We start from the raw sequence: 27,786 nt of genomic DNA on the forward strand, positions 1-27,786 counted from the left end.
CTGTTCATTTACCATTAAAACATTTTTAGAAATTAAACTTTTACTGTGTTAACTTTCTTTGCGAACTGCCTTGAGTAAGTTTTATTAGACAGGTTATACAGTGATTTAGTATCAATTAAACACTCATGGCTCAGAGCTAATGCTAATCAAGGGCCCAACTGTTACCCTTGATTAAAATAACAAACAAGATATAATTCAGAATATATGGGAGTGAATTGTCCATCCTTCTCATGCCTTCAAACAAATGCCTAATAAACAAGCAAGGCTACATTGTCCACCCCTGGACTATTCTGGGTTTGACCTTTGGATTTAGACTTTATTTCTCTTAGGAATACAGAGAGGTTAAAGTACATTCATGGAATTTTCAAAAACAAAAAGGTAAATTAGATTTTAGTAGAAACTTTAGTGTAACTGCAAATTTATTTAAGGTTTCTAATGTCACTGAAAAGATACAATTTATGAAAGCCATAGTCCTATTCCGCTACATTTCTTTCTTTCTTTTTTTTTAAAGGCAGTCCCATAAAACCTCACCCCATTCAATATAAAGAGTGTAGGTGAAGAGAATACAGAGGAGACACTTGGGTTTTGCATAATCTCTAATATCAGTTTAAACAGCAATGTCAAAATGAGGAGGTTCATTAGAAGCTACCCGGGCTGCTGCTGAAAAAGCTTCCCACCTTCCCCATCATATTGAATGGGGTAATAGTCAAAAGGGAACACTTCATTACAAGATTCCATCAACTGACAACAATAATGCCTTAAGATTTAATACTAATGCATTCAAGACATTAATGATAATCCATTAATATGAGGGAGCTGACAATGTAAAAGTGGAATCAAAGATATGATCTGTAGTAACAATGTAACAGCTGGATGGGGTAACAGCTTGCATAATGAAAATATAAGGCTGGCAGGTTGGTATCAGCAGAGAAAACAATTTGAATATTATGGTGGGTTTGGAACAGACAGAAAAGGAGCACATACAAAATAGTCTACTAAATGCAATTGCTACATGAGGAACAAGCGGCATTATGGGCCCATGTCTGTAAAGAATTTTGATCACAGAAGATAGTTTCTTTAAATTGTGTCAAATGTTAACAATCCAGACGTTCATTAGCAATGTTTTATTTTTAAAGTTACCTTTTTGCAATTCCCCAAGAATATGTTTCACAGACTTGAAGAGAACAGGAAGTACTTCCACATGGCCAAAATGATAACTTGATTGGCACATCTACTCAACAGCCAGTTCCATGTTGGATGTATGCACTAGCCACACAACATAAATGGATCCACACACACATAGTTGTGGAGGGAGGTGGTCAACTGCTCTTTAAAAATCTGGAAACCCACCACTCTTACAAGAACCGTGGCACTCCTGCAACTTGGTTAAGTGAATTCACCCAGCTCAAAAAATCACACTCAGGGCAGTAGTGTATTGGGCTGATCCAGAACCTATTCTGTAAATTATCTTCACAGCTTTTCACTAATGACAACAAATTGTGTGGGATAAAGAAAACTAGCTTAACAAAATGTTGAGATTGGGATGGCTAAACTGGAAAAATGGGCTCAAATAGATTTCACAGAGATTAAGCCACATTTCATAAATTATTATAATACAGAGATAAAGCTGAGCAACAGAAAACAGCATGACTTAAAAAATGAAACAGATTATGTAAAAGGCAAATTTAAAGATCCTGCGCAATGCGTAACACTATTTCAGCAAACTCACTCATTAAGAGTATGCCTACAAATTAAACAGAAAACAATCTATAAGAGTATTTGAAAATGTGTATTAATTAATATCACAATCCAAAGCCCACTTGCTTCAGAGTAATCTCAAGTATTATAAGGAGACTACTTGGATAAATGAGTTGTGGACCACAGCCTTAGTTCCTGGCTGTTAAATCTGGGTGTTACTCAGCCAAAGTACTCTCAAGTCCCATTGAGTAATGAGAGAGTTCAATGATCTTTCACTCTTTGCAAGTGTAATTCATACGACTTCAGCACTCTCACTTGGGCTGGATTGTGGAAAAACATATGATATTTGTTACCTCTGTTTGCAACCTGTTCCGCTTTTTACTTAAACAGCAGGCGTTTTCCATTACATTTACCTTCCCTTTGGCAATCTGGTTTGTTTTTGTGTATTCAGATGATTAAAATACATCACACATACAAATATTCAATTTCACATGTATACATAACTTCTAAATACACGTCCTGTGTGTATTCAGAATTATTATCAGAAGATACAGTACCTCCCTCCACAGTCTGCATTTTTGGTAAAGAAAAGAAAAGAAAGAATATATCTGCTACTAACTACCTAAGAACCGTCATACACAAATTTTATATCTCCATTCCTTCCAAAAGGAAAACAAGACTGAAGATGCATATACATTTTGTTTCTGGTTAGTACTGAATCTTCAAATTGGGATACAAACTGCCATAATAAAGAACATAAGTTACAAACAGGAAAAACAAATATTCTGTTTAGTAGCTGATGTTTCTATGGTGCTTTTGTATATTGCACTCTAAGCCTAGAGTTTTGTACTTAAAAAAACCAAAAGAGTTTACAAAATGATTTTGATGCAGTTCTAGGCAGCATGTGTTTTTGCTTCATACACTTCAGGCTACAAAACCAGATCCCTGCAAGATACACATTTCTCAGAAAGGATCTATATTTAAAATGTGCAATGAGGAGGATTTCTTAATACACTGTAGTTTTTCAGTTTTATTGTTTGGTGAAATAAACAAGGTGCTTAAAAACAGCAGGGGAAAAAAAAATACAAACAAGTGCCAGAATGAAAAAGAAAGCAAAAAAGCAAGGAACTGAAATTTCTTTCACAATGATGAGCAACACATTTTCGGTGTCTGCTATTTGAAAGGTTTTTAGAAGCTGGTACTCAATATCAGTTTGTTCCTGAACTATCAGCTAGATACCAGTTATTTGGTACTTGCCCATTTCTGAACATTATTTAGATATTCACATCATCAGAAGTTCTGCACGCTGCAGTGTAATGGAAAATACTCCCTAAATTGAATCTGAACTGAGATCCAAAGCAAAACAAAATAATAATCAGTAAATAAATATCTTGCATATATGTCAAACTATATTCTTCAAACAAAACCTTACATCTTATGAAAGAAGTACCAACAAAAAAGTCTTTGCTTTCTACTACTACAATACTGTTAAATCTCTAAGGCTGAAAATGTCCCATTTATTGATTTTCTGCCTTTTAAAAAAATTAGGTGGTGAAGTATAAATTCAAACACAGGAAGAAAATGCATATATGAGAGCACTGGTTCAGCAAGATATCAAATATACAGTATTCTAGTGTCAAAAGTACAGGCAGAAATGTCCAAGAATTCTTGGTGAAAAAGGGGGTAGTTGGAGTAAAAATTCTACTTTGACAATCACTCACATTTTAACAGTGCATTAATTATAACAAAAGCCAGATGGTAAGTGAGCAACAGAGTCATAGAGCATTTCTCTCTGCTCATTTAAATGAGGTTGGAAACATATACTCATGTATGGGAAACTTTTAAGGAGCTATGTTTATTCTTTCTTCCCAGCTTCTTGAAAGAGGCAGAGTTGTGACATTGATTTTTGAGTTAAATGATAGTACACGGTGATTTGGATAAAGCGTTTGCCGTGCCTCATTCTATCAAAGGATTACTTAGTCCTCCAGTCTGGCTTGATCTATTCTTTTGCCTCTAGGAAAAGTGTTTCTTGAGGATACAATTTTAACTCCAGTAATGATTTATTTGGATCCAGCTGGGTCACCTGTGAAGAAAAAAATAATAGTGAAAACCTGAAAAGATAAGTACAGGTAGTATTCCTATACATTTTCAGAATCAGACTGATACTCATTCCATGGCTGTTTTGATCTTTTTGTTAAGGAGATTTAGGAAAATATCACCGATCTGTTCATATTAATAAGAGTTTGTATAAATTTGAGAGAGAGAGTGAGATTGATTTTGATTGGTTTACTGTGGGCTGAATCAGGGCCCATTTAAGCATACGGCAACTACAGGGGGGCAAGGAATTTTTTTGCAGAAGAACATCAACAGGAGGGGAGAGGGAGAGGGGAGAGAGAGCAGCTCTACTCTCATGAGATGGATTTTCAGACAGATTGGCCTTCCACTGATACTGAAAGAGGAGCATGAGCTACAAGGCAACAGAGGAAGACGCCACCCATGGAAAGCTGAAGGATCTGGCAATTTCTGTGTGCAAAGCAGGGGCTCTATCCCATAAATTATTCCTGGACATAGGAACCTGCCTTGCACTGAGTCAGGACTGGTCCACCTAGCCCAGTATTTTCTACCCTGACTGGCAGTAGCTCTCAAAGTTCCTCCCCGCCTCTGTTACCTGAGAAATTGAGCCTAGGACCTTTTGAATGCAAAGTGTATGTTTTGCACATTGAATTGCTTAGATTAATTATACACAGTGCGAAGTAAGTCCCTACTTTCCCCCTTCCTAAATCTCCTGCCGATCAGCTTCATTGGATGACCCCTGCAATGATTATGAGGCAAATAAAAATGAGGAAAGGAGAAGTTTCTTGGAGGCTGTTAGTTCTCTTTCTTTTGTTCTAGATTGTTGCCAACTTAGCTGAGGCAGAAGAGCAGCTGAGTGATCAAGGTGCCAACAACCTTCCCACTGGCCTCTGTACATAGGTGTGGTCCAATGCAGTAGGCCTAATTTTGCAGTAGGCCCCAAAATGTCTAGAAATGGCCTTGCACTGAATTCTACATCTCCACTCATTGAAAGCCTCATTACTGTTATATGATGATATGACCTATCGTCATTTGTCAATGCAGATGTCAATCTGAAGGGATTACTGAAATGTTGCAGATGCAAGGGATAGAAATGACATGCCTGACACCATCTTCTGTGATTTCCACAGAGATTCAAAATATTCACTTAATTTAGTTGGTGTTTTAAGAGTGTACATGAGTTCATTTCATAATTTAATCTGAATTTGATTTGACAAAGCATTTCAGAGAGCATTTAGCTCCTATCATTTATAATTCCATTTCAGTTCCACTAAGAACTTCACACTACATGCTTACATTCCATAGACATTCGTATTTCAAGAGGATATGGATACGATGACATTTTTCCTGTTATGTCTAGGTTTAAAAAGGCTTGTTAAAAGGTGCACCACGGTGCACCATGTCCTATGCAAGAGGAGATTGTTTATTCATGCCTGCAAAGCCTATATGATGTACCAGCAATTTAATGCTTAGGGAAATGTTGTATATAAACATCTGGTAGTGGGAGATGCCACATTTACGAGTATAAAGAATCTGCATACCACCACCACATCGCGACTGCAATACACTTCTACTGTTTCTTTAGAAATAAGTAATCTGATTTCTAAGCCACAATGTCATTTATTGTGCTTTAAGCTGACGGCTCACCTCAACTAATGAAATACATGTTCTAATGAAATGCATTTGAATTTTGCATATGCAGTGGAAAGAAGCATTTCTCATTGGGAAATGGCACATGAATTTAGCACATGAAACTGCACTGGAAAATTTGGTAGCTTTAGAAGCCTCAAGTGCTCAGTTACATAAGGTGCATTATGACATTTTAAAAGAAGGAACTGTCTGCCAATAAGAATCACAAACAAAGGATAGTCTTGTGCATGCCACAGATAGCTATTTCCTGCATCTGAATATCAGATGCCCCAAAGTTGCAAATGCCTCTCTTCATGTACAGAAAAAGATGGTTCCATACCAAGAGTGTTCCTTCAATCTACCTTCAGTGATAAATCCCACCCTATTAATTACTGATATTCTAGTCTTGTTTGTACTGTTTCCTTGGTGTGTTTTAAAATTTTAAAATGTTGTCATTGTATTTATGTAAAATAAAAATACTGTATTTGTTTTATTTATTTATCAAATTTGTACATCGCCCCAAACCTTCATCTCTGGGCAGTTAACAATAAAATATTGCATACTGTATCGTGTATTCTTAAATTGCATACTGTATCGTGTATTCTGTAACTGGCCCTAACCACCCACAGCACAGTACCTCCAGTGACTGTTGCTGGTGTCTATCTTATGTTTCTTTTTAGACTGTGAGCCCTTTGGGGACAGGGAGCCATCTTATTTATTTATTATTTCTCTGTGTAAATCGCCTTGAGCCATTTTTGGAAGGGCAGTATAGAAACTGAAAATAACAACAACAACAACTTATTAATAATAATTATAATTATTATTACTTATTATTAATTATATAATTATATAATTATTGTCAATAATGATAATAATAATAATAATAATAATAATAATAAATAATAATAATATTCTGATGGAATGGCATTTTATACATTTTTAAAAGAAAGAAATAATTATATACTTACCACAGATAGAAAATTACCATTGACAACAAGGGCATATTTTATTTGAATACCTCAGTCCAGATAAACCAATCTCTGGGTGAAACACGTTTCTGCATGTGTATCAGCTACTCCACTAGTGCAAAAAGGGTTGTTGGGGGGTGGGGGGCACTCACTGTGAGGCTATGTAGGCAGCATTTTTTAAAAACATCTTGCCTGCACTGCCAAAAATTTAGTCAGTGATGTCAGTTCCAACAATGCTGTTCACCTGCTAGGCAGGGAAGTAGGGATGGGAAGTTGTCCTCCTCCCATCCATCTAACAGGTGAATAGTGTTGATTATCTTTTATAGGGGTCTATATATCCAATGCAAGTGGCACACCGGCTTCTGCCACACTCACAGCTCCTGAGATTAGGGCCCCAGGGTACTGGGTGGATAAGAGGTACGGTAAACACAAGATAAAAGGTTGCAAGTCAGAAGACAATCACATGCACTTCTCTGAAACATTTGGTGTGTTTTTTTAAAGTTGAGAAAAGATATATGATGAAAGTGAAATACATATTTTTGATAAATGCAACAATAATAGAATAACTTCAGTTTTTTAATGGCAGTTTGATATCATTAGAATAACTTCTTACCACAAATTACATTATTGTCAGGCATATGGTTATGGCCATGCTGATCCATAACATCAAGAAAACAAGAAACGAGGCCTTATTGGCTAAACTGGTTTATTTAGGTATGAGCTTCTGTAGGCAATAGTCTGTTTTATCAGATGCATAGTTACGGGTTAAGTGTGCCCATTACGTACTTTAAAATCTCAACTAGGAAGCATCATTATGTTCCTTAAGGAGAGTTATTTGTTAAATATAGAAACCAGAATACATACTGTGTATATCTACCACAACTGTATAATGTGAATCATAGAGATTATGAAACTAAAAAACCCCACAAATTAAAAGGCTTTGTGAGATATTATAATCTAGAAACCAAATATACATTCCAGGAAGGTGCTACTTAAAATGACTAAGAAACGGCACTCTTAAAAAATAAACCCGCTGTGTTTTTACAAAACTGCTAAAATGCTGAATTTAAATTTATTACAGATGCATATTCATGAAATTTTCTGTTTCCATATTGAAAATCTTAGCATTTCGCTGCTACAGTCCTGAACCATACTGGACAGTGCACCTGAGAAAAGCAATTTGCTTTCTCTGTTCAATTCAAGTCTGTATCTAATTAAATCCACTCACTTTTCAAATCCCATAACCCCTTTATTGCAAAAGCAAGGAAAGGTAAGTAGAGCGAGAATGTCTTCTGTGTATCAGGCAAAAACTGGTTTGAAAAGCAAGGCTGGGTTAATGAACACTATCCTCCAGACTGTAACCAGATGGAAACCTATTATTCACATGAGTGTAATTAAGGATGCACATCCTAATCAAAACTCTTGGGTTTGCAAACTCAAGTTACCCTTAATAACAAGTATGAACGATGTCCTTTTCTCATTTGCTTTCAACTTCGGAGGTTACTTGCGTACCTGTGCTAAGAGGAGGTTTGCTGCTTTCCACCCTTGATTTCAGCGTGCCTGCTGATTTTTTAATTCACCTAGGGACTGCAGAGTTTGCAAATGTTTACACCATTACCCAATTAACTAACAATATGGCTCCTACATCTGTCAACAAACAAAGCTGTTGTTGCTTTGTTTTAGCTTCCTGGCATTTTCTGTTCATATGGGGTCGCCATTGTACTTAATTATCACGCCAGATCCCGTCTGCAGTGTTTACTTTGTTATTTGTGGTATGTAAATATGTTGCTTTCGCATGGAAAACAGAAGCTTTATCATCACTCCTCTGACCAGAAGACATGCTCTAGATAGCAAGCAGAAGATTACCGAGAACAGAACCAAAAGCAAAAGCAGCCTGCAACCAAAGTATCTTTAAAAGTAGTATTGGAAAAAGTCTATCTCTGGACCTAGTTGGAAAATATTTTGCCTCCAGGGTTCTACCTGAGGCAGCAGCATGAGCAGGCACTGAGTTGACACTCCATCTCTCCTCACGTTCATACTCCTTTCACCATCCTCTGATACAAGTGAACTGGGAGGTCCCATATTAGAATGTGGCATCACCCACTTTATCACCCACTTTATCACCATAAATGGAACAGGGGAGTAGCAGAGGAGTTACTGCCCAAATCAGGGGCTTGTTCCTGATTTCCGCTTGGGAAGAATCCAGAAAGCATCGGGCAACTTCAGAATCCAAAAAGTATCATGCAAACAAGCAGAGGTGCACCTAGGTAATTTTGAAGCCTGGACCTAAAGGCCTTTGGAGGCCCCCCCCCACTGCAAGTTAAGCATCATTTTTTAACATGTAGATTCTTGAGGGCACAAACCACACCACCCAGGACAGACTAAAGATTATTTGGGGGCTCGAGGGGGTGTGGAGGCCCTGGACATCAGCCCCAAAGTCCAGGGGTAAGAGCGCCTCTGAAAACAAGTTCTGCACATTGTTAATGACACAAATGTTATATGCCTCCCTCTTTCCATTAAAAATGCTCAAGGCAGCTTACAATATTGTTAAAACAATAAAATGTGAATTCACAATAAAACACAAGGCTTCCTACCACAATTTTCTGATTGACATTTTTACAGAAACCCAGATGTATATATTTTATAGTATAATCCGTAATACAGCCTCAGTAATCTAATGCACATGGACATTAAACACTAAATCTGAATACTTTGCTAGTTTAATGTATTTGAATCAGAAATTACTTCAAGGATCATGTAGTCAAGCTTAGGAACACTGTACTGAGGAACAATCTTCTCCATTCAAACCATGCCTGAATAATATCAGCATTTATGGTTTGTTTTTTAAAAAAGGGACGGTAATTTCATAGCCACTCCTGCAACGTACTCAAGCAGCAAAGTGCTCCTGAGATTAAGAGATATTTGTAGACTCTATTCAGTTCCTTAGTTCTGAAAAATAACATGAATTCAAGGATGTAGACAGCTATTTTTTAATGATTAATGTAGCTTGACTACCAACTAGTTTAGAACCTCTCAGTAGTAGCCAGAACTTCTCAGTAAAAAAGAACAAAATAATCACATACATAGAGATATTTTCAGGAATTACTATGCAGAATGTGAAGTTGTTCACGTTTTTCTTCATGCTAATGCTAGAACAACATACAGAGCTGCTTCAATTATCTATACTAGTAACCAGTTTGATCTTTTGTAATATGTATTCTGATTTAAGGACTAAAGGAGAGTCAACTGAACTAGCTAAAAATCCAGTTCTTATAGTGCACGACAAGCCTGTTATTTTATATATTATTCAGTAATAAAAACCCTACAGTTTAAGATGACAGTTAAGATGGGCTAACATTTTCACCTGTGCTCTAAAAAGCATGGAAATTCCAAGTTAAGGTTCCCATCTTAACTTCTGCATCACAGAAGATGTGAAGACTTTGTACAGTCTCATATATCATGCTGGCTTTAGAAATGAGGCTCCATGCAACCACACTTTGCCTTGGTCCTTTATCTGGACATTGGGCTAAGAAGGGATGCATCCAGGCAGACATTCAACAGGTGCAGCTTTCTCAATCACCTCATAGAAATGCCCTTGATAAATTTCTGCCTGATGCATCTCTACAAGGCATAGTGCTACCCCCAAAGGCCACCTATTTACCTGCAGTTCTAAAATAATCTGCAATAGATTCAATAGGCTGTTTCAGTCCTGGAAACTTGTCCTGGCTGACACCAGGCAAAGTCCTGGCAAAGTGAGGGTGCATGGAACCTCATTTGTAAAGCCAGCATGATATACAAGACTGTACAAAGCCTTTACAGCTTCTATGGTGTGGAAATTAAGATGGAAACCTTAACTTGGAATTCCCATGCTTTTTAGAGCACAAGTGAAAATGTAAGCCCATTATTATTATTTATTTACACAGTCAGACAGATGTTATTGACTGGTTTGTTTTATCCAGACATCGAGTCCTTCCCAAGGATGGCTGAATTTTATTGTCAATGTTGTTGCTGTTATAGATATCGTCACAGAATATAGGCTGTTCCCAGGAAAGTTGCTTTTTGTAATTGGCTGATGGTGATTTCTGTGACCCCTATGGTGTTGAGGTGCTCTTCAAGGTCTTTTGGAACTGCACCCAGGGCGCCAATTACCACTGGGATTATTTTGGTCTTTTTCTGCCACAGCCTTTCAAGTTCAATTTGTAGATCTTTGTATTTTGTGATATTTTCTATTTCTTTTTCTTCTATTCTGCTATCCCCTGGTATTGCTATGTTGATTATTTTAACTTTTTCCCTTTCTTCTCGACCAGAGTTATATCTGGCGTATTGTGTGGCAGATGTTTGTCTGTTTGTAGTCAGAAATCCCATAATATTTTTACACCTTCATTTTCTTCAACTTTTTCAATTTCATGGTCCCACCAATTTTTGGTTACAGGTAGCTTGTATTTTTTGCAGATGTTCCAGTGTATCATCCCTGCTACCTTGTTATTTCTTTGTTTGTAGTCAGTCTGTGCGATCTTTATTATTATTTATTTACACAGTCAGACAGGTGTTATTGACTGGTTTGTTTTATCCAGACATCGAGTCCTTCCCAAGGACCTGGGATGGCTGAATTTTATTGTCAATGTTGTTGCTGTTGTTATAGATATCGTTGCAGTATATAGGCTGTTCCCAGTAAAGCTGCTTTTTGTAATTGGCTGATGGTGATTTCTGTGGCCCCTATGGTGTTGAGGTGCTCTTCAAGGTCTTTTGGAACTGCACCCAGGGCGTCAATTACCACTGGGATTATTTTGGTCTTTTTCTGCCACAGTCAGTCTGTGCGATCTTCTTACAACAGCTGATCAGGTGGTCCACGGTTTCATCTGCTTCTTTACAAAGGGGGCACTTGCTGTTTGTTGTGGATTTTTTGACTTTGGCTCTTATTGCATTTGTTCTTAGCGCCTGTTCTTGTGCAGCCAGTATTAAACCCTCTGTTTCTTTCTTCAAGTTGCCATTCTTAAGCCATTGCCAGGTCTTGGTGATGTCTGATTTTCCAGTTATATTGTGCAAATATTGACCATGCAGGGGTTTGTTTCTCCATTTTTCTGCTCGGTTCTTGACTTGTTCTTTCTTGTAGGCCTGCTTTGTTTCATTGGTGTTGAATAGTTTCTTGTTATTGCTGTTGTTGTTGTTGTTATTTTTACACATCTTAAGTCTAATCTTAAATTGAAGGTTTATTACTGAATTTGCAAAGTTTTTGAAAAGGAAGATCTGGCTTGGTTAACTAGCACGTGTACACACACACACACAAACACACTGCAGGCTAGAGGAGCCCAGAGGAACCCTTCACAACCTAGCTAAATGGAATACATCTCCTTCCCGCTGCCTCCTGCTTACACCCAGCTGTACAAAGCAGCGCGCTGGTTTTGGATGAAGGTTGGGATGAAACGCACCTGGTTTTGAAGGACCAACGACAATATAGTAACCAAAAACCAGAGCTAAACAGTGCTTTTTCTAAGGCAAAGGAGCAGCATTAAAAGGTATAACTGCAGTGGGGGAAGGAAAGCAGGGAAGCAAACTGAAGGGCTGTGCTCCCAAGGCTCATAGTAGAGAAGGAGCTGACCACCATACTGGTTGTGGGCAATGCTGTGGGCACCACAGCATCAAAAGTCCTACTGCACAGACTATTTTAGTGGTAAAGATACGTTTTTCAGCCTCTTAAAATTCAACTTAAAATTCAAATTAAGGATCATTTGGGTCCCAGAGGGATACACAAAAGGTACTTTTCTGGCATGCAGTCTAAAGGCTGAAACTATGCAAATAGACTACAAAATAATTTAAATACCACTTCCTCAGTCCTAAAGAATGTCACCAACCCTTAAAACCCCTGTTAAAAAGAGAAAAAATTTAAACTGCACTATCTAAACCATTTTTCAACGGATCTTCACAAAATGTGCAGGGGAAGTGTCTCTGGTCACCAAGTGAATGCTTGTTGATGGCCAGGCAAATCGGACAAAGGTTTTGATTTTATTTTTTATTTATTTTATTAAAATAAATAAAAAATTTATAAGCAATAGAACGTTCAGGGTTTATAATGGTGGAATGTTGAAACTATTCTCTGTCTTAACTATACTGGTACGACTGTGCCTATATATTAAGATGCTGATAAACATATGTATGGGGGGCGGGGTGGGGAAGAAGAACAAAAACAAAATTCCAAATCATACTGGAATTGTTGGGAAGCTAGCTGCTGGTACATTTTAACTGACCTATCTCCACTGCTGAGCAGCTAATCACTAGGTAGGGATGGGGGTTCCCTGTGTGCTACTTTCCCCTACACTATATCTGTGGGTGAAGTTCTTCAAGTTCCACTATAACATTAGCTGAAATCTTGATGCCATTAAAAGCCAACAGAAAGACTCTAGTTAATTTCATTGGACCATTACTTCACCCACAGTATTTTCCATGGCTCACTTGGTTTCCGTTAGCATAGAGGATTTGTATTCCAATACATTTCTAATATCTTTAACAAATCTCTTACTACTCAGAGTCATATCTGCATGTTCACCTTAGCTGACCCTACATAAAGCACCAAATAATCACATCCTGTACAACTGCAATTTGACTGTTTACTAGACATACCTCCTGACACACACTAGCCCAGGAGGAAAATGTAAGGTGAAACAATGGTCCAGAAGTCCAAGCAGGTCATTTAAAGCAATGATATGAATATACAACTATTATAAGTCAAACGTAAGTAACAAGGATCACACTCGTCCCTTCTGTTTACACCCCAGAACAGGATCCAGTTCTCAAGCAATGCAAACTTCCTTTGCCTTTTACACACGCATGAATAACTCTGGTGAATCTAGTGGACAAAGAATCCTTTAACTTTCCTTCCTAATCCCCCTTATCAAGGTATAAATGCTGTGGAAATCACTTAAATGCACACCTGGTGAAGGACTAAATCTCTTTCTTTTAAATCCACATTATTACAGGTGGACACAAACAAGAACAGTGAATCTATTCTGCCTGATAAAATAATAATCTTTAAATATAATATGATTCTGTAAGGACAGTATGTATATTGAAGAGGTGTGCAATTTGATCTGATTTAGTAACACTCATTTGCAAATGGTTTTTATTTGTGCTTATGAAATGTACTGGAGTAATGAGAAAGGAAAAATGATATAAATTATTTTTATAAATACTTTAAGTACTTATGGTGAGATAAAAAATTCACCATGCTGATAATAACACAATGATTTAGAACAAATTAGTTATTAAAAGGCTAGCAACCACATCTTGATGACCACAACCAATCAATTATCTTTCTAATTAAAACATAAATACTACAGGAATTCAATATGGGTTATATTTTGAGGGTATTAAATTAAGACAGCTGTTCCTCCTGAGTAAAGACACTGGACAGAATCAAAACTAAGTCATGACTAAGTACCATTGTAAGTACTTAAGTCAGTCACGACTAACTTGTCACAATGGGAAAATCACTATAGCTTGAATCAAGAGTCAGTTGCAGATTGCCTACCATGCTACCAGAAATAAACTCTCTTTCAAAGGGGACAGCTGCAACTCGCATGTGATTTAAAGTCACATTTTAAATTGGTGGACAATACATGAATGGGTTGTACAAATTAAGTTATGCTTATTTTCAGCCTCACCACATTGAATTCTAAATGCTTTTAAAATGAACTTTAAATCCAAGGCAATCTTTTCCTAAGAGTTGCTGAAGGCCATTATATTTTACATCAATTTTACCTTGTTTCTGAATGAATTCAGTTTGACAATTAAAATATTTGCATTGTGAGACATGGAGAAACATCTTCTTGCCTCATAATTTTCTGAGCATTAGAATATTCTGGAAGTGGAAAAATAACTTACCTAACTGCCCTGCGGCTCTGAAAAAGAGCTACAAATGAAGATTTTCTTAACAAAATGAGAATATGAGATACAGAGCAGGGGATATAGATTGCATGGGAAAAAAGGATTGGCTATTAATTTGAAGACACATTTATAATTATCTACACAGCAAAGTGTTTCTAAAAGATGTAGAGTGGTAAACACAAGATGCCCAGATGCTACAATATGACTGACTGATGTACAGATTAAATCAATAACATGTATACAAAAATGCTGTAGTAATTTACAGATTCTTAAAGAGATCTGGCAGTGCAAACCCCATCGGAATGAACAGGGCTTGGGCTGAAGGATCACTTTGAGGATCAGAGCCTTATTAAGATGCATTTACTTGTCCAATTACCAAAACAGCAGGAGATCATTAAATTTTCTAGTTAGCAGACACAGCAATGTTAATGTCTTAATGTTGCCAGGGCTATTTCTTGGCATTTTGCTACTACATTTTCTTTCTTCTAGTAAAAATTCATAAAATAAAAAATGAAGCATGGGAAAACATAGTCCTGACCTCCCCCATTTGCACAATAAAACCAGGATGGTTGAACAGGTGACCAAAATAAGCAACTTCTCCTAGCATCTTCTAGATATTCTCAGAAAACATACTCTTCAAATAAAATTTGAACCAGTTGAGAGAAAGAACCATGGTGAAAATTGGGGGCAGAGGGGAAAGAGACCAGTGCTGCGGCTGAACAGAATACTTTCATCTTGTGGATAGCTCCATGTAGTGTTCAACATTCTTGGTTGGTCATTTCCTGAGAAATTATTGTCAAATGAAAATTCCTACTTAGTGCTTAACATTCAGTACAGATGATTAAATATTGCTCTTCCGTTTCTGAAATTGGATAGTAATTTAGGAAAAAAAGGTGACTAAGGGGGATGATAGAGGATTATAAAATTATGAATGGAAAGAGTACATGAAGACAAAGTTTACATTTCCATATAATACTAGAAGTGGGCTTGGGATGACCCAAGAAAATTGATTGATAGCAGGTTCAGGATAGACAAAAGGAAGAATTGCTTTGCACAAAGTGTAATTAAATGTATAGAATTCACTGCCACAAGATGTTATGATGACCACTGGTGTAGATGGATTAAAAAAAACCAACCCACACACAAATAGTTTTAAGTAAAATTAATGGAACCTTATTTCCACCTCTTTCAACATCCAAGTCACATTATGAGTTTAGAATGAAATCCATTTAATAATATTTGACAGACTACTGTTTTTGAAAATAAGGCTTGTTTGTTCACCATATTTTTTTCAATACCATTTTACAGGCCAGGTGCTTATAATGTGCATGACTGTCATCTATTTTCAAGATAGGAGACTGTAATGAAAAGACCTCTGTCAGGATATCCTAGACCCCTGTGTGTGTGTGTGTTGTGAACTCCCTTGCATGTGTTTGAATTGGACTGTAAACACATTCTAAAGGGGTGGTGCTTAAAAGCTGAACAGTTGCCATCTTGTTTCAAGATGGAAGGTGAAAAAGCCTCATCATACCCCCTTGCCATGTGCAGTGAAATTGGTTTGTTTCATATTGTAAACACAAATGTTGTTAGGGAACAAACACATACACACGGACAGACATGGATATAGTGATCTCATAAGCTTGGCATTCAGTACAGACTATTCAATACTACTTTTCATTTATTGAAATAGCATAGTCATTTAGAAAAGGAGGTGACAAAAGGGCATGACAGAGGATTATAAAATTATGAATAGAGACAAACTTTACATTTACACATAATACTAGAAACAGACTTGGGAGCTTTCCCCCTCTAGATCTATCAATGACAGCCATGGAAACAAAACTAAATCTCCATGTTCAAGGGCAATATAATAGTTCTGAGTACCAGATGCTAAGGACAAGCCACAGGGAGAGGTGATCACCTTCATACTCTGCTTGTAAGTGGATAGCTGCTGCTGGAATCAGAGTACTGCTCTAAATATACCTTGGTCTAATCCAACAAGACACCATTCCTGTATTCAGAAATACATCTTCTTGCTTCCTTCCACACCAAGCTCTCATCACTAATAAGTTAACTAGCTATACAAAACAGTAGTATCAACACCTGCCTCTGACCTAAATTAAAACCAAGAAAAGGAAGAAGGATGTGGCTGGAAGTATTTTTAATCCCTCCCTTACCTTTTACAGTCATGTAATCATCAGGCACAATCTGGCTCTAAACCAATCTAAATCCTTCTCTTGTCAGGATGCACTGTACTCTTTCAGTTAAAATAGATTTAATCTAACTACCATTTTGAGTAGGGAGGCAAGAGAAAGGAATTCCCCCCTTGTTTGTTTAAACTGCTGTTGGAATTGACTAATTAAAGGGATTTTAAAAACCGTAATACTCTAAACAGAGCAAACTGGTTTTGAATTATTAAGCAACATTTTAGATGCATTTGAATAACCTTAAGTGACTTAGCTGCCACCTGATCCTAAGCTACAGCTCAGATAAATAAATGTGAAATACTGTAGAAGTCTAAGCTTACTAACGCTTCCAGATACAGTAAATAAAGAGCTTAAGTCTCAGTACACAGTCTGTAAAAGACATACTCTCAAATAAATGGATTTCATTGGTGTACATTTAAAGAGGAAATGCAGGACAGAAAAAAATATAGGGTTTAATTTTGATTACAAAGGAAACTTGCAGGTGCAGACTGTTAAGACATGCCAGTGCTCTTGGGTGATGCTAAGGAACCTCATCCTGTGTTACAAATACCATACAAAACCCCATGCCACAACCTCACTTGAGTGGTAATCAGAGGTGTCATGTCACCTTGGAAATAAAAGCATGTCAATTCTCACATCCAAAAGAAAGAGTAGGTTAAGATCTTTATTAGGACTAACTAAAAGGTCACAAAGTAATGAGCGAGTAGTTAACATTCAAAAAGTTGCTCACTACTTTGTGAATTCTATGATGGATGCTTTTATTAAGTATCACCCTATTTCTTACTTTTGGATATTTTTCTAGTGGACCAACACAATTAATTACCTGCAATTTTTGTCTGTTTGAGAGAATTTTCACATTATATGTGTCTAATTCTGTTTTAATTCTTAATTTCATTCTCCTTTCAGATTCAACTGGACATGGAAAACTTCATTTGGAGCTGTAGCTTACTTGTCCTTCAGGATCTTAGTTTTTCTCACTCTGTTTATCATAAAGGTAAAATCGGTGTCGATTTCTGGCGACCACAGAGCCCTGTGGTTGTCTTTGGTAGAATACGGGGGGGGGGGGTAGCATTGCTTACTCCCGTGCAGTATGAGATGATACCTTTCAGCATCTTCCTATATTGCTGCTGCCCAATATAGGTGTATCCCATAGTCTGGGAAACATACCGGCAGGGATTTGAACCGGCAACCTCTGGCTTGCTAGTCAAGTCATTTCCCCACTGCGCCATTAGGTGGCTCCCATTTATCAGACCACATCATATAATAGTTGTTCAGACCAACTATCTGAACATGTGGTGAAGAAGTCAGTTAACATTTTTGCTACATACCAAGCTGCAACGCAGATCATTTGAACCCACCTTTTATACAAAATTCTAAATTTGCTAAATATACACTGGGATGGGGACCTAGTGGCCTTAAGTGTTCTATTGCAACGTATTGAGTTACCACCATTCTTTTGGGCTGCTGCACTTTGGGTCTCTTTCCTCTCCAGCTGTGAAATTGGTGATACCAACTCTGAACCATAAAATAGTTATGACAGAGGATGCATAAACAATTCGCATCAGTCCAATGTCCTTTATTACACAGTTCTGTAATTTTGCACTGTGCCCTAAGTGGGAAGGATCTGCCTATGAAACTACGTTTTATTCTTCAACATGTCAAAAAACATCTCAAAAGTAGACCAATAAGAAAATGATACTGGGGAACGAGGCTGCATGTGTGAACTAGGCATGAAGGGGCAAGTAAAAGGCAAGGGTCACAATGAGTTTCAAAAGTATTAATTTAGAATTTGTTATATCACTTTTCCACCCAAAGACCCCCACCCCGCCGGCAGTAAGCTAGCTAAATGAAATGAAAAGTTGCCTCACTCACTTACTGACATGAAACTCCCAGACCAAACTACAAAATATATGCTGTTTCACAGGTAGGTTCCAGACCTTGCCCAGACTGCAGAAAAACTAAAAATCCCATTAAAAAATGAATAATTTGTCAGAAAATGCAGAAAAACTCTCCAATTGGGAAAATATGAGGAATTATACCTTCCAACAAAATTTGGCAGTTTTCCTGGATATTTTTTGAGAAAGAAAGTCCTGACTTTCACTGAATTATGAAGCAACAAACAATTTATATATTTTTCAGTTCAGTACATTTCAATCCATGTTGGATTTCCATGAAAATTGCTTAAAAAATTGAAAAACACAAGAAAGCTTAAGTGCTGGCAATATAAATACATTTTTCTAAACAAATAACTCTTCTGCACATCAATGGAAGATTTGTTTTAAACTTTTTTTTTTTTTAGCATTTATTTGATTTTAATGTTTTGTTTAGTGTTTTATTGTTGTGAACCGCCCTGAGACTTTGGTTAGGGAAGGTATACAAATATGTTAAATAAATAAATAAATAAATAAATAAACTAGCAACAAATGAAGGGAGAGTTCATGGTCATTTTGTGGAGCAGGAGAAATGTTTGCAAACTGCAAGCCTGTTTTACTAGTATGTATCTCTAATACAAAGCTTCTTGGTCCAAGGGTGTAGCTAGGGGAGAGGGCCCTATGGAGTGAAGGAGATTATGAAGAAAATAGGGAGGGGTGGATCAGGGAGGGCCTGAGTTCTTTGAACCCATCCACTCAATTATTGCTACACCCCTGGCTTGGGAATCACTGACTGACATGAAACTCCCAGAAAAAACTAGGGATGTGCACAAAACCAGTATGCCCAGTTCGGTTCCAGTCCGAGGTGGGTTTGAACTGAACTGGGCATGTTCGGTTTTAGCACCCTGAATGAGGGGCCTGGCTCATTTTTTTAAAAATGCGGGACTTACTGCCTCCAAGGCCTCAGGGGGAAGCTGCTGCGGCCGTGGGTGTGTGTGTCTCTGGTGGTTCCCCCGCCAGCCTCCCACCAGTATCACACGGGTCATTCTGGCCCGTTTTCTGGCCCTCTCCGAACTCACAGCAGCCATTTTAGAGGCGGCTTTGCATTCACATGGGGTGTCTCCCCTGTGATGAAGGGGCACTACTTGTGTGCCTCTCCACAGAGTTTCCCACCCATCTCCTGCTAAACTCCTGCTAAACTCCTTTGTTATCTGTTTGCAAACCCCTGTTAGGAAATCTCCTGAGAGCAAAGCTCCTCTCGTCTGAGCCTTGTATTCAACACCAGCAGTCAAACTGACTCAGCTCTGGAATGTGAGCCCTCCCACAAGCTGGGGACCTCACCTGGAATGAATCCCTCACTCAGGCTTCTCCTCTGTCAAAGACACAAAACACTTCCAGCCAGCCAGAAATCAAACCCTAGGAGATTTCCAGCCCTAGAAGACTTGGCTTCTCCTTCTCGTTTTCTTGGTGATTTCTTTATTTATTTAATTTCCTTGCTGCATTCCCTTGCTTCATAACTTCTTTAGGAGAGAAATACAAGTTTGTTGCTTCCTCTCTCTTCAAGACCAGCAAGCAACTGCTTGCTGAGGGTCCAGTTCACCCTTGCACCTAGCCGGCTCGTTGGCGAACTGGCTCAAGGTCAAGCCCGTTTGCACATCCCTAGACCAAACCACAAAAGAAACAAACATGCTGTTCTCACAGGTAGGTTCCAGACCTTGCCCAGACTACCAAAAATATCCAAAATCCCAGAAACATCCATTAATTTCCCAGAAAATACAGAAAAACTCTCCCATTAGAAAGCATGGGGAATGATACCTCATAGAGACAGCAAAAGACTAGAGTCACAGAATGATAAGAAGGTCATATGCTTGCAAACTCACTGGGGCTGTTCACATGACAGCGTGAGCACAGTTGTTCGGGTGGGGGAGAAGGCAGGGTTCAACCTACCTTCCCCCAGACGACCCTTTGCAGTCCAGGTGGCACACAGGTCATGCGCCCAAATGATCAGCACTGCAGGGAGCAGTGCAGATGACTCTCTGTGCTGCTCTTGGCTGCACTGGTAAACAGAGGCCAGGACTTGTTGTCCCACAATGGGGGATTTCTCCAGGGGACGGGCACTCTAGGTGCCCGTTGTCGTGTCAGCGTGGACTGCTGACACACGATCCCGGAGCTGGGGTTAAGGGCACATTTGCAACCTTAATCTTGGATAAGAGCCAGGCTGCAGTGCTGGGTTTGGCACCGCAGCACAGCTGAGATCCCCACCGTTCTCATGGGCAGCCAAGCCCTGGCTTGGCTGATTGTGAGAACGGCCTTACTGACTCGCTCACTGTCTGCTGCCATGAAACTCCCAGACCAAACCACAAAAGACAGAAACATGCTGTTTTTACAGATAGGTTCCAGATCTCAGCCACGCTACCACAAAAATCCAACCCCCAGGGAAAAATTCATAAATGTACCAGAAAATGTGGGGAAACTCTCCCATTGGAAAGGATGGGGAATGATACCTCAGACATAGAAAAGGATTAGAGAGATATGATGAGATAAGATGCTAACATGCTTGCAAATTAGAGAGAGATAAGATGCTAATATGCTTGCAAACTGCATAGTTACTAGTAGGTACATAGACATAGATATAGCTATAGATAGTACAAAAAGATCACCAAAAGAGATAGTTGTTATTTAGTAACTGAGCACATCCTTTCAGGATTCAAAGCCTTCTGAAAGGTCTGGTGTTAAGTTCCTTCTCAACTCTATTCTATTATTCAACTTTATTTGACTATTCTGCTATGTATGTATGTATGTATGTATGTATGTATGCATATGTATATTTTAAAGGGGCACACAAATGCCCCTTTAGTCAAGGCGAGCAGCAAAAAAAAAACCCCAAACAACAACAAAAACAACATTATAAGCCTCAACATTCTATTTCTTATAAATATGACAACTGCTGAGATAGTAACTTGATGTGTGTGATCTACTTGATGAGGTCTATAAATGTGCCAAATTTCAAGGATATCTGCTAAAAATTGCCACAGCTACAGAAAGTTAAAAAGTGCTGAAAATTGACAAATTAACCCTCGGTTTGTCCAAACTTTATCCAGGTGTATCATCTAAATCTTCCAAATTCTGGTGAAAATGACTGATGTACTCTTTCAGGTCTGTCTAGGAGGAGTGCCTTTTAATGTTTTAGTGAAGTTTAAAGCAGCAGTTCAAAAGTCATTAAGCTTTTCCTGCTCCATTAAAGTCTATGGGTTTGACAAGTGCTGGCAAAGCTATACAGACTGTGTCTGATTTGACAATGAAGCAAGAATGCTGACACGTTTGCCAGTCCTCTGTCATTACCAGGGGCAGCCAGCCAGTGCATTCGATTGCACATTCAATGTCTTTTCCTTTAGTGATGAAGGTGAACTCTCAGGGAAGGGGAGAAAGGGATTCATGGAATGGACAGTTGGGGAAAGCCAGGTGGGTTGATAGTAGCACTGGGATGGGGAAACAGTGGCAGTTTGAGGGGGTAGAGGGAACACACAAACATGTGCACACAGAAATGTAAAAATTTATATGCAGCACGCACACACACACACACACAAACACCCACACACCAATAGATGCACAGACATGAAGCTCAAACACACAAGTATGCAACATGAAAATGCACACAAACTTACACAACAGAAATGCACAGATGCACAGACACAACAAATGCAAATCGATGTGCAGATGCAATGCAAACACTAAGAGACACAAATACAAAATGTGCACAAATGCAAACCAAATTCAAACAGGTGCATGACAAACACAGACGCAAAACAAATGTACAAACACAGATACAACACATGCACAAATGCAAATAGATGCAGATGCAATTCAAATACATAGAGACAGACACAGACACACAAATGCAAACAGATGCAACACAAGCACACGCAGATAGACACAGATGGACAAATGCAATCAAGCAATACAAACACACAGATACAGATGCACAGACAGCACACATGCAGATGCAATGCAAATGCACACATGCAAACAGATGCAACACAAATGCACAAACACAATATAGATGCACAAACTGTCTGAATACAGATGCACAAACTGTCTGAATACAGATGCACAAACTGTAAGCAGCGAGGTGGCCAAATTTGCAGATGATACCAAACTCTTTCAGGTAGTGAAATCCAAAACAGATTGTGAGGAGCTCCAAATTGATCTCTCCAAATTGGGTGAGTGGGCAACAAAATGGCAAATGTGGTTCAGTGTTGGCAAGTGTAAAGTGATGCACATTGAGACAAAAAAACCCAACTTCAAGTATACGTGGATGGGATCTGAACTGTCAGTGACTGTACAGGAGAGGGAGCTTGGGTCATGGTGGACAGCTCGTTGAAAAACAGAAATGGAGAAACGCACATGCACACCCACACAACACAAACATATACACATACACGAATATAACACAAACACATATACACTCATAAGCACATGCACGCATCATAAGGCATACAAACAATTATAGAAGTACAAAAACATGCACAAGAAAACAAGCACACACACACACACTTACTCACAAACACACATACACACAACACATGTACCCACAATGAAACCCAAACACACAGATATGCAACAAAAGCATGCATGCACGTGCACACACGCGCACACACACACACACACAAATATATGCATGTGCAACAGCAAGCACAGGTACACAGAAATGCAAACACACAAATGGAAACCCAAACATGAATTTCCTTTTCATAAACATAATGAAATTAGATAGTCAAAAAACCTGCCAATTTTAGACCAGAGTTAACACTAAGGTCATGCACATGACCTCTCCTGGGAGAGTGGGCAGGCTGTGGGGAAAGCAGGAGTTTTCTTGCCTTCCCCGGAAGACTAGCGGCCACCATCCTCCCCAATGCTGTGCTGCGTGCCCACATGAGCAGTGGTGTGGCAAAGGAAAATGCCAGGAGCAGAAGCATTTTCCCCTTCCACATCCCAGGGTGCCCTGGGGCACAAGTGCAGCAGCTGCTCTCGTTAGAGCCATCGCCGCATGGCTTCTCCCTGCCCCCGGCTCATTGCTAGAAATGGTGGCGGGCCAGGGGGAAGCTGTTTAATCTGGTGGCGATCGCCCAGATGATCACCAGCCAAGGTTAAGCAAACCCTAGGTTCATAGAACCATAGGTTCACTTAACTTCAGCTAAATGCTGGGTTTAGAAGTGGGGCTTAGCATGGGGGTAGCTCCAGGAGCAACCTTGCTCCTGGTACTTCACATGTGCAGTGTAACCCAGACTGGGCTGCCCTAGCCTGGGTTAGGCTGCACATGTGAATGCCCAATCTCATTTTGGTTCAAGCTCTACAAACCCAGGAAACTGGACCTAAGGCTGATGCCTTAACAGACGTGCCATGTGATCAATAATGATGTTGTGCAATGTCACAAATTCTGCTCATTTACACCTTGCCATCCATGCACCCACACTTTTCCTTAGTCTTCCTGAGGTCCAAATCAAGATGGGGAGGATGAAGTGCCTGGCACTAGAAAAGTTACCCAAATTGTCCTGGTACTGTACTTATCAAGCTAGAGGAATTCTCTTGTGAGTTGGCCCACAACTGTTTGCTGTTTACATCATCAGTTTGCGGGACAGGTTTAACAGCTGGGAGTGAGTCCTCTTCTGGCACCCTTCTTCTTACTTAACAGAAAGGAGGTTTTATGGTACACTCCAATAAAGGTTGGATGACAGCACCATCCTGAACTTGTCCCAAGCTCAGGGAGAAAAAACATAATCTGATAACCTATCACTGACTTGCCTCTCTCCTGTTGAGGACTAAAGACTTAGAAGATACTAAAAACTCATAGCATTGTCTATAGCCCACGGTCCCATAGACTATAAAATATGCTAGAATAACCATGTCTTCTATAGTCTATGGTCCCTTCCAGGGGGCCTGCTTTCTATAGTCTATGGTCCCTTACAGCACCGGGGAGGATGAGAAGCACACTGCTACGTTAGGTGAAGGAAGTCAGATAGTACCCCAGGCAGAAAGGCTTGCCCTGGCACTTCAGGAGGAAGTCTGACTCTTTGAGTGACCTAGGCTGCGACCTAGGCTCCTGCCTAGCCCTAGGAGCTCCCCTGCTAAATGATGTGTGAGTTCTTATTCTGATTGGAAAATGCAACATAATAGGTTCTCCTGAAGCAATACTGTAAGGCTAGGTTTTCAAACCTGGGTTGCCAGATGTTGTTGGGCTACCGCTCCCATCATTGCCAGCTACAATGGGGATGATGGGAGTTGTAGTCCCACAATTCTGGTAACCCAAGTTTGAAACCCCCTTGCAGTAATGGTTCAGATGCTTCATAAGGCAGTACAGGAGCAGGACAACGGGGGCATCTTTGCTGTGCCAGACACTCAGGGCCATAGTAGGGGGGGTGCGAGGCTGGGAGTGAATCAGCATGTGTGGGGCCTCCTTAACATTTCGTATCCTTACAGAATCATACTGACTGATGACATACAGTATAAATAGTGTAAATAAGGTTTTTGGACATGTCCAACCAGCTTGACATATAGTGCATTTCTAAAGGGAGGGGGGAAAGGCACAACACAGTTCTCACTCAAACCTTCTGGGTTACAAAACAATTTGAGCATAGTGCGCAACATACACACACACACACACACACACGTTTATTCCAGAAGTTTTTGTAATTTTCTGCCATGAAACAAGCCACCTATAGGACTTTTTTTGATGATTTTTTTTTAAATCCACATTTGTCCAATGAATTTCAATTTAAATATACAGATTCCTCCCACACTGCCCTACATCTCTGCTCAATACCAAAGCCCTATGCCAAGTCATTCCAGGTGATCTAAAGGCTGGAGCAGAAAGGGGGTTGTTCTACCCCCTTTTTTTTAAAATATAAAGGCAAAGGGCAGATTCTTCCATATGGGGGTGGAATGATGGTCTAAGGGAAGGGGCTTCAGTTTCAGACATTTTTGTAATTTTCTGCCACGAAACTAGCCACTTATAGGTCTTATTTTGATGTTTGTTTGTTTGTTAAAAAAAATTAAGTTAATAAAACCCAATACAAATTCCCCAATCCATTTCAAATCAAATATTCAGAGTCTTCCCAATCTGCTCTACATCTGTGCCCAATATCAAAGCCCTATGGCAAGCTGATCCCTAAATATTCAAGGCAGGGGTGGGAATAACCACAAAAAGGAAATCACATTATACCAACATTACTAAGCCTGAGGAGTCCAACTATCAGCAGGGCAGGGGGTCTGCAGAGAGCTGTGGTGGGTAAGGGCAGCCAGAGCTGGCCACTCTGCCTGCCTTCCTGCCTGCCTGCCTTCCTGCCAGCCGACACTGAAAAGCTTCAGGCTTCAGCAAGGCCCACACGAGTGGCCCCTCTGGGCAGCTGAGAAGTGGAGGTGGAAGGAGCTGCAGCAGCTTGCCACAATTGCAGGCAAGCACAGCTCTCAGCTGGGCTGCATGAGGAAATATACATTGCTGGGACTGGGAAAGAGAGCAGGGAAGGCTACAGTGTGCCCAGAGCGGGGCCTGTGCCAGTACAGGGCTGGGAGCAATTGCCCCCGGTTGCCCTGCCCTAAGAGCGGCCCTGCAGACACCCCATCCTCCCATCTTGATTTGGGCCTCTAAGACCAAGGAAAAGTGTGGGTACGTGGATGGCAAGTTGTAAGCGAGCACAATTTGTAACAATGCACATCATTACTGATCACATGGCATGTCTGTTAATTTCCCAGCTTTGTGGGGCTTGTGCCAGATTGATATAATCTTAACTCTGGTCTTAAACGGGCAGGTTTTTTGACTATCGAGTGTGTGTGTGTGTGTACGTGTGTGTGCGCACACACACACACACACACCCCCATATAAAATAAAATAATTACAAAAGAATTAGTTCTAGAATCGGTTTACGGCACCAAGGCACCACTGCCCATTTCCCCCCCAACACAGGATAAGCAGCAGCCCATATTGTTGTCAACCTGTTTTTATCCAAATGCCTATGAGTAAGCATATATGGTGGAGTGCACTGCAATTTCAACAGAGGGACAGCATAGTCAGTAATGTAGTCTCAATAACTAGTTATTGCATGTTCTTAAGTGCTTTGGAATGTCACTGCTGTTTTGAAAACTACAAGAAATCTCTAGAAAAGGTTAATCTTGGTATTTGCTCTACTGTAGAAGTTTGTATTTACAATAGGGTTATAATACTTTGTCAGCCAAGGATGTCTGTGCAAGTGATTGGAATATAGAAAAAAAGAACTAATGAATTCATATTTACTACAAAAGGGAACTTATTTCAATATTGTATTGATACCTGGTCTTTACTCATATTTTGCCACTGACAAAGCAGTTTGTCAAAACAGTGCACACTATCCAAAGCAACCTCAAGAAGCTTCAGTCACTATTTCTATGGCAAGGGGACTAATCTTATGCTCTTTTTAGTGTGTTGGGTAACTATAATTCTTACTGTTTTCAGTGGAATTTGAGGATTCCTTAGCATCTCCCAGAAAATAGTTTGCACATGCCAAAGACAAAAAACCCCACTTTCAATAAAGGTCCAGTTCAGATTATCCAATAAATTATGGTTTGTTAGACTGTAAATGAGTGAGGAAGGAATGATGAGCTTCCCATGCTATAATGTATCCAGCTAAATTTAAAGCTTCTTGGTTTGTTAAAGTACAGTTACCTGTGACATCCGAACCAGCAAACTGTGGTTTAAACAATCCCCTCAAAGCAGGATATCAAACTATAGTTCACTCCATCACCGGTAGTGCTATATAGGTGCTAGCTTCTACCTCCAAATAGGGAATGGAGGGCAGAGTTAACAATAGGAGCTCTTACTACTGGAGCTGAGCTGAAATGGGTGGATGTAGGGGTGTAGCTAGGGGAAAGGGGGCCCGTGTTCACCCCTCTTCCTGGCAGCCCTTCAGAGTGAGGGAAATAATGAAGAAAATAGCGAGCGGTGGACCTTGGGGGCCCTCAGGAACTGGGTGCCCAGGTTCTTTGAACCCATCTGCTCAATTATAGCTACACCCCTGGGTGGATGATTTTTGTAAATATTTTCATGTCTCCATGAAAGTGCGCTCCCTTTCCTGGGATATTTTTGTGGGGAGGAAAGAAGAGGTGTGTTAGCCTAGTGCTGAGGCAACTGGATGGATGCTCCCCATTTTGTTGCACTAATGGACAAATAAAGCCACCAATATGGACAAGAGGGGCATCCTGATCCAACTAAAGAGTTGGATCAGGTCAGAAGCAGGTCAGAAGCTTCTAGGTCAGAAGCAGGCTTCTGTACACATAGCACACAGAACTAAATCAGGAATTTTGGGCACTTAGATGTGTACCCAATGTAGCTCAAGGTTTCGGATCCAGTAGATGATACAAATGTGTATAGGGGTGTGTGCGGGCCAAGGGTTTGTGGTTCGGTCAGAATTTGGACCAAACATCTAGTCT

General features: G+C 39.6%; 1 protein-coding gene across 3 annotated transcripts in view; it reads right to left on the reverse strand.

Moving 5' to 3' along the window:
• Positions 1-288: 288 nt before the first annotated feature.
• The window catches only part of FAF1 (Fas associated factor 1), a 344,159-nt gene continuing 316,661 nt past the window's right edge, over positions 289-27,786 (reverse strand). For all 3 annotated transcript variants that reach the window (XM_053244221.1, XM_053244220.1, XM_053244222.1), the window contains one exon: positions 289-3,781. In XM_053244221.1, coding sequence (XP_053100196.1) covers positions 3,698-3,781 — 84 coding nt within the window. In that variant the 3' untranslated portion in view covers positions 289-3,697. The remainder of the gene's footprint in view (positions 3,782-27,786) is intronic.

The sequence above is a fragment of the Hemicordylus capensis genome, chromosome 4 (assembly GCF_027244095.1).
Source record: "Hemicordylus capensis ecotype Gifberg chromosome 4, rHemCap1.1.pri, whole genome shotgun sequence".
Lineage (NCBI taxonomy): Eukaryota > Metazoa > Chordata > Lepidosauria > Squamata > Cordylidae > Hemicordylus > Hemicordylus capensis.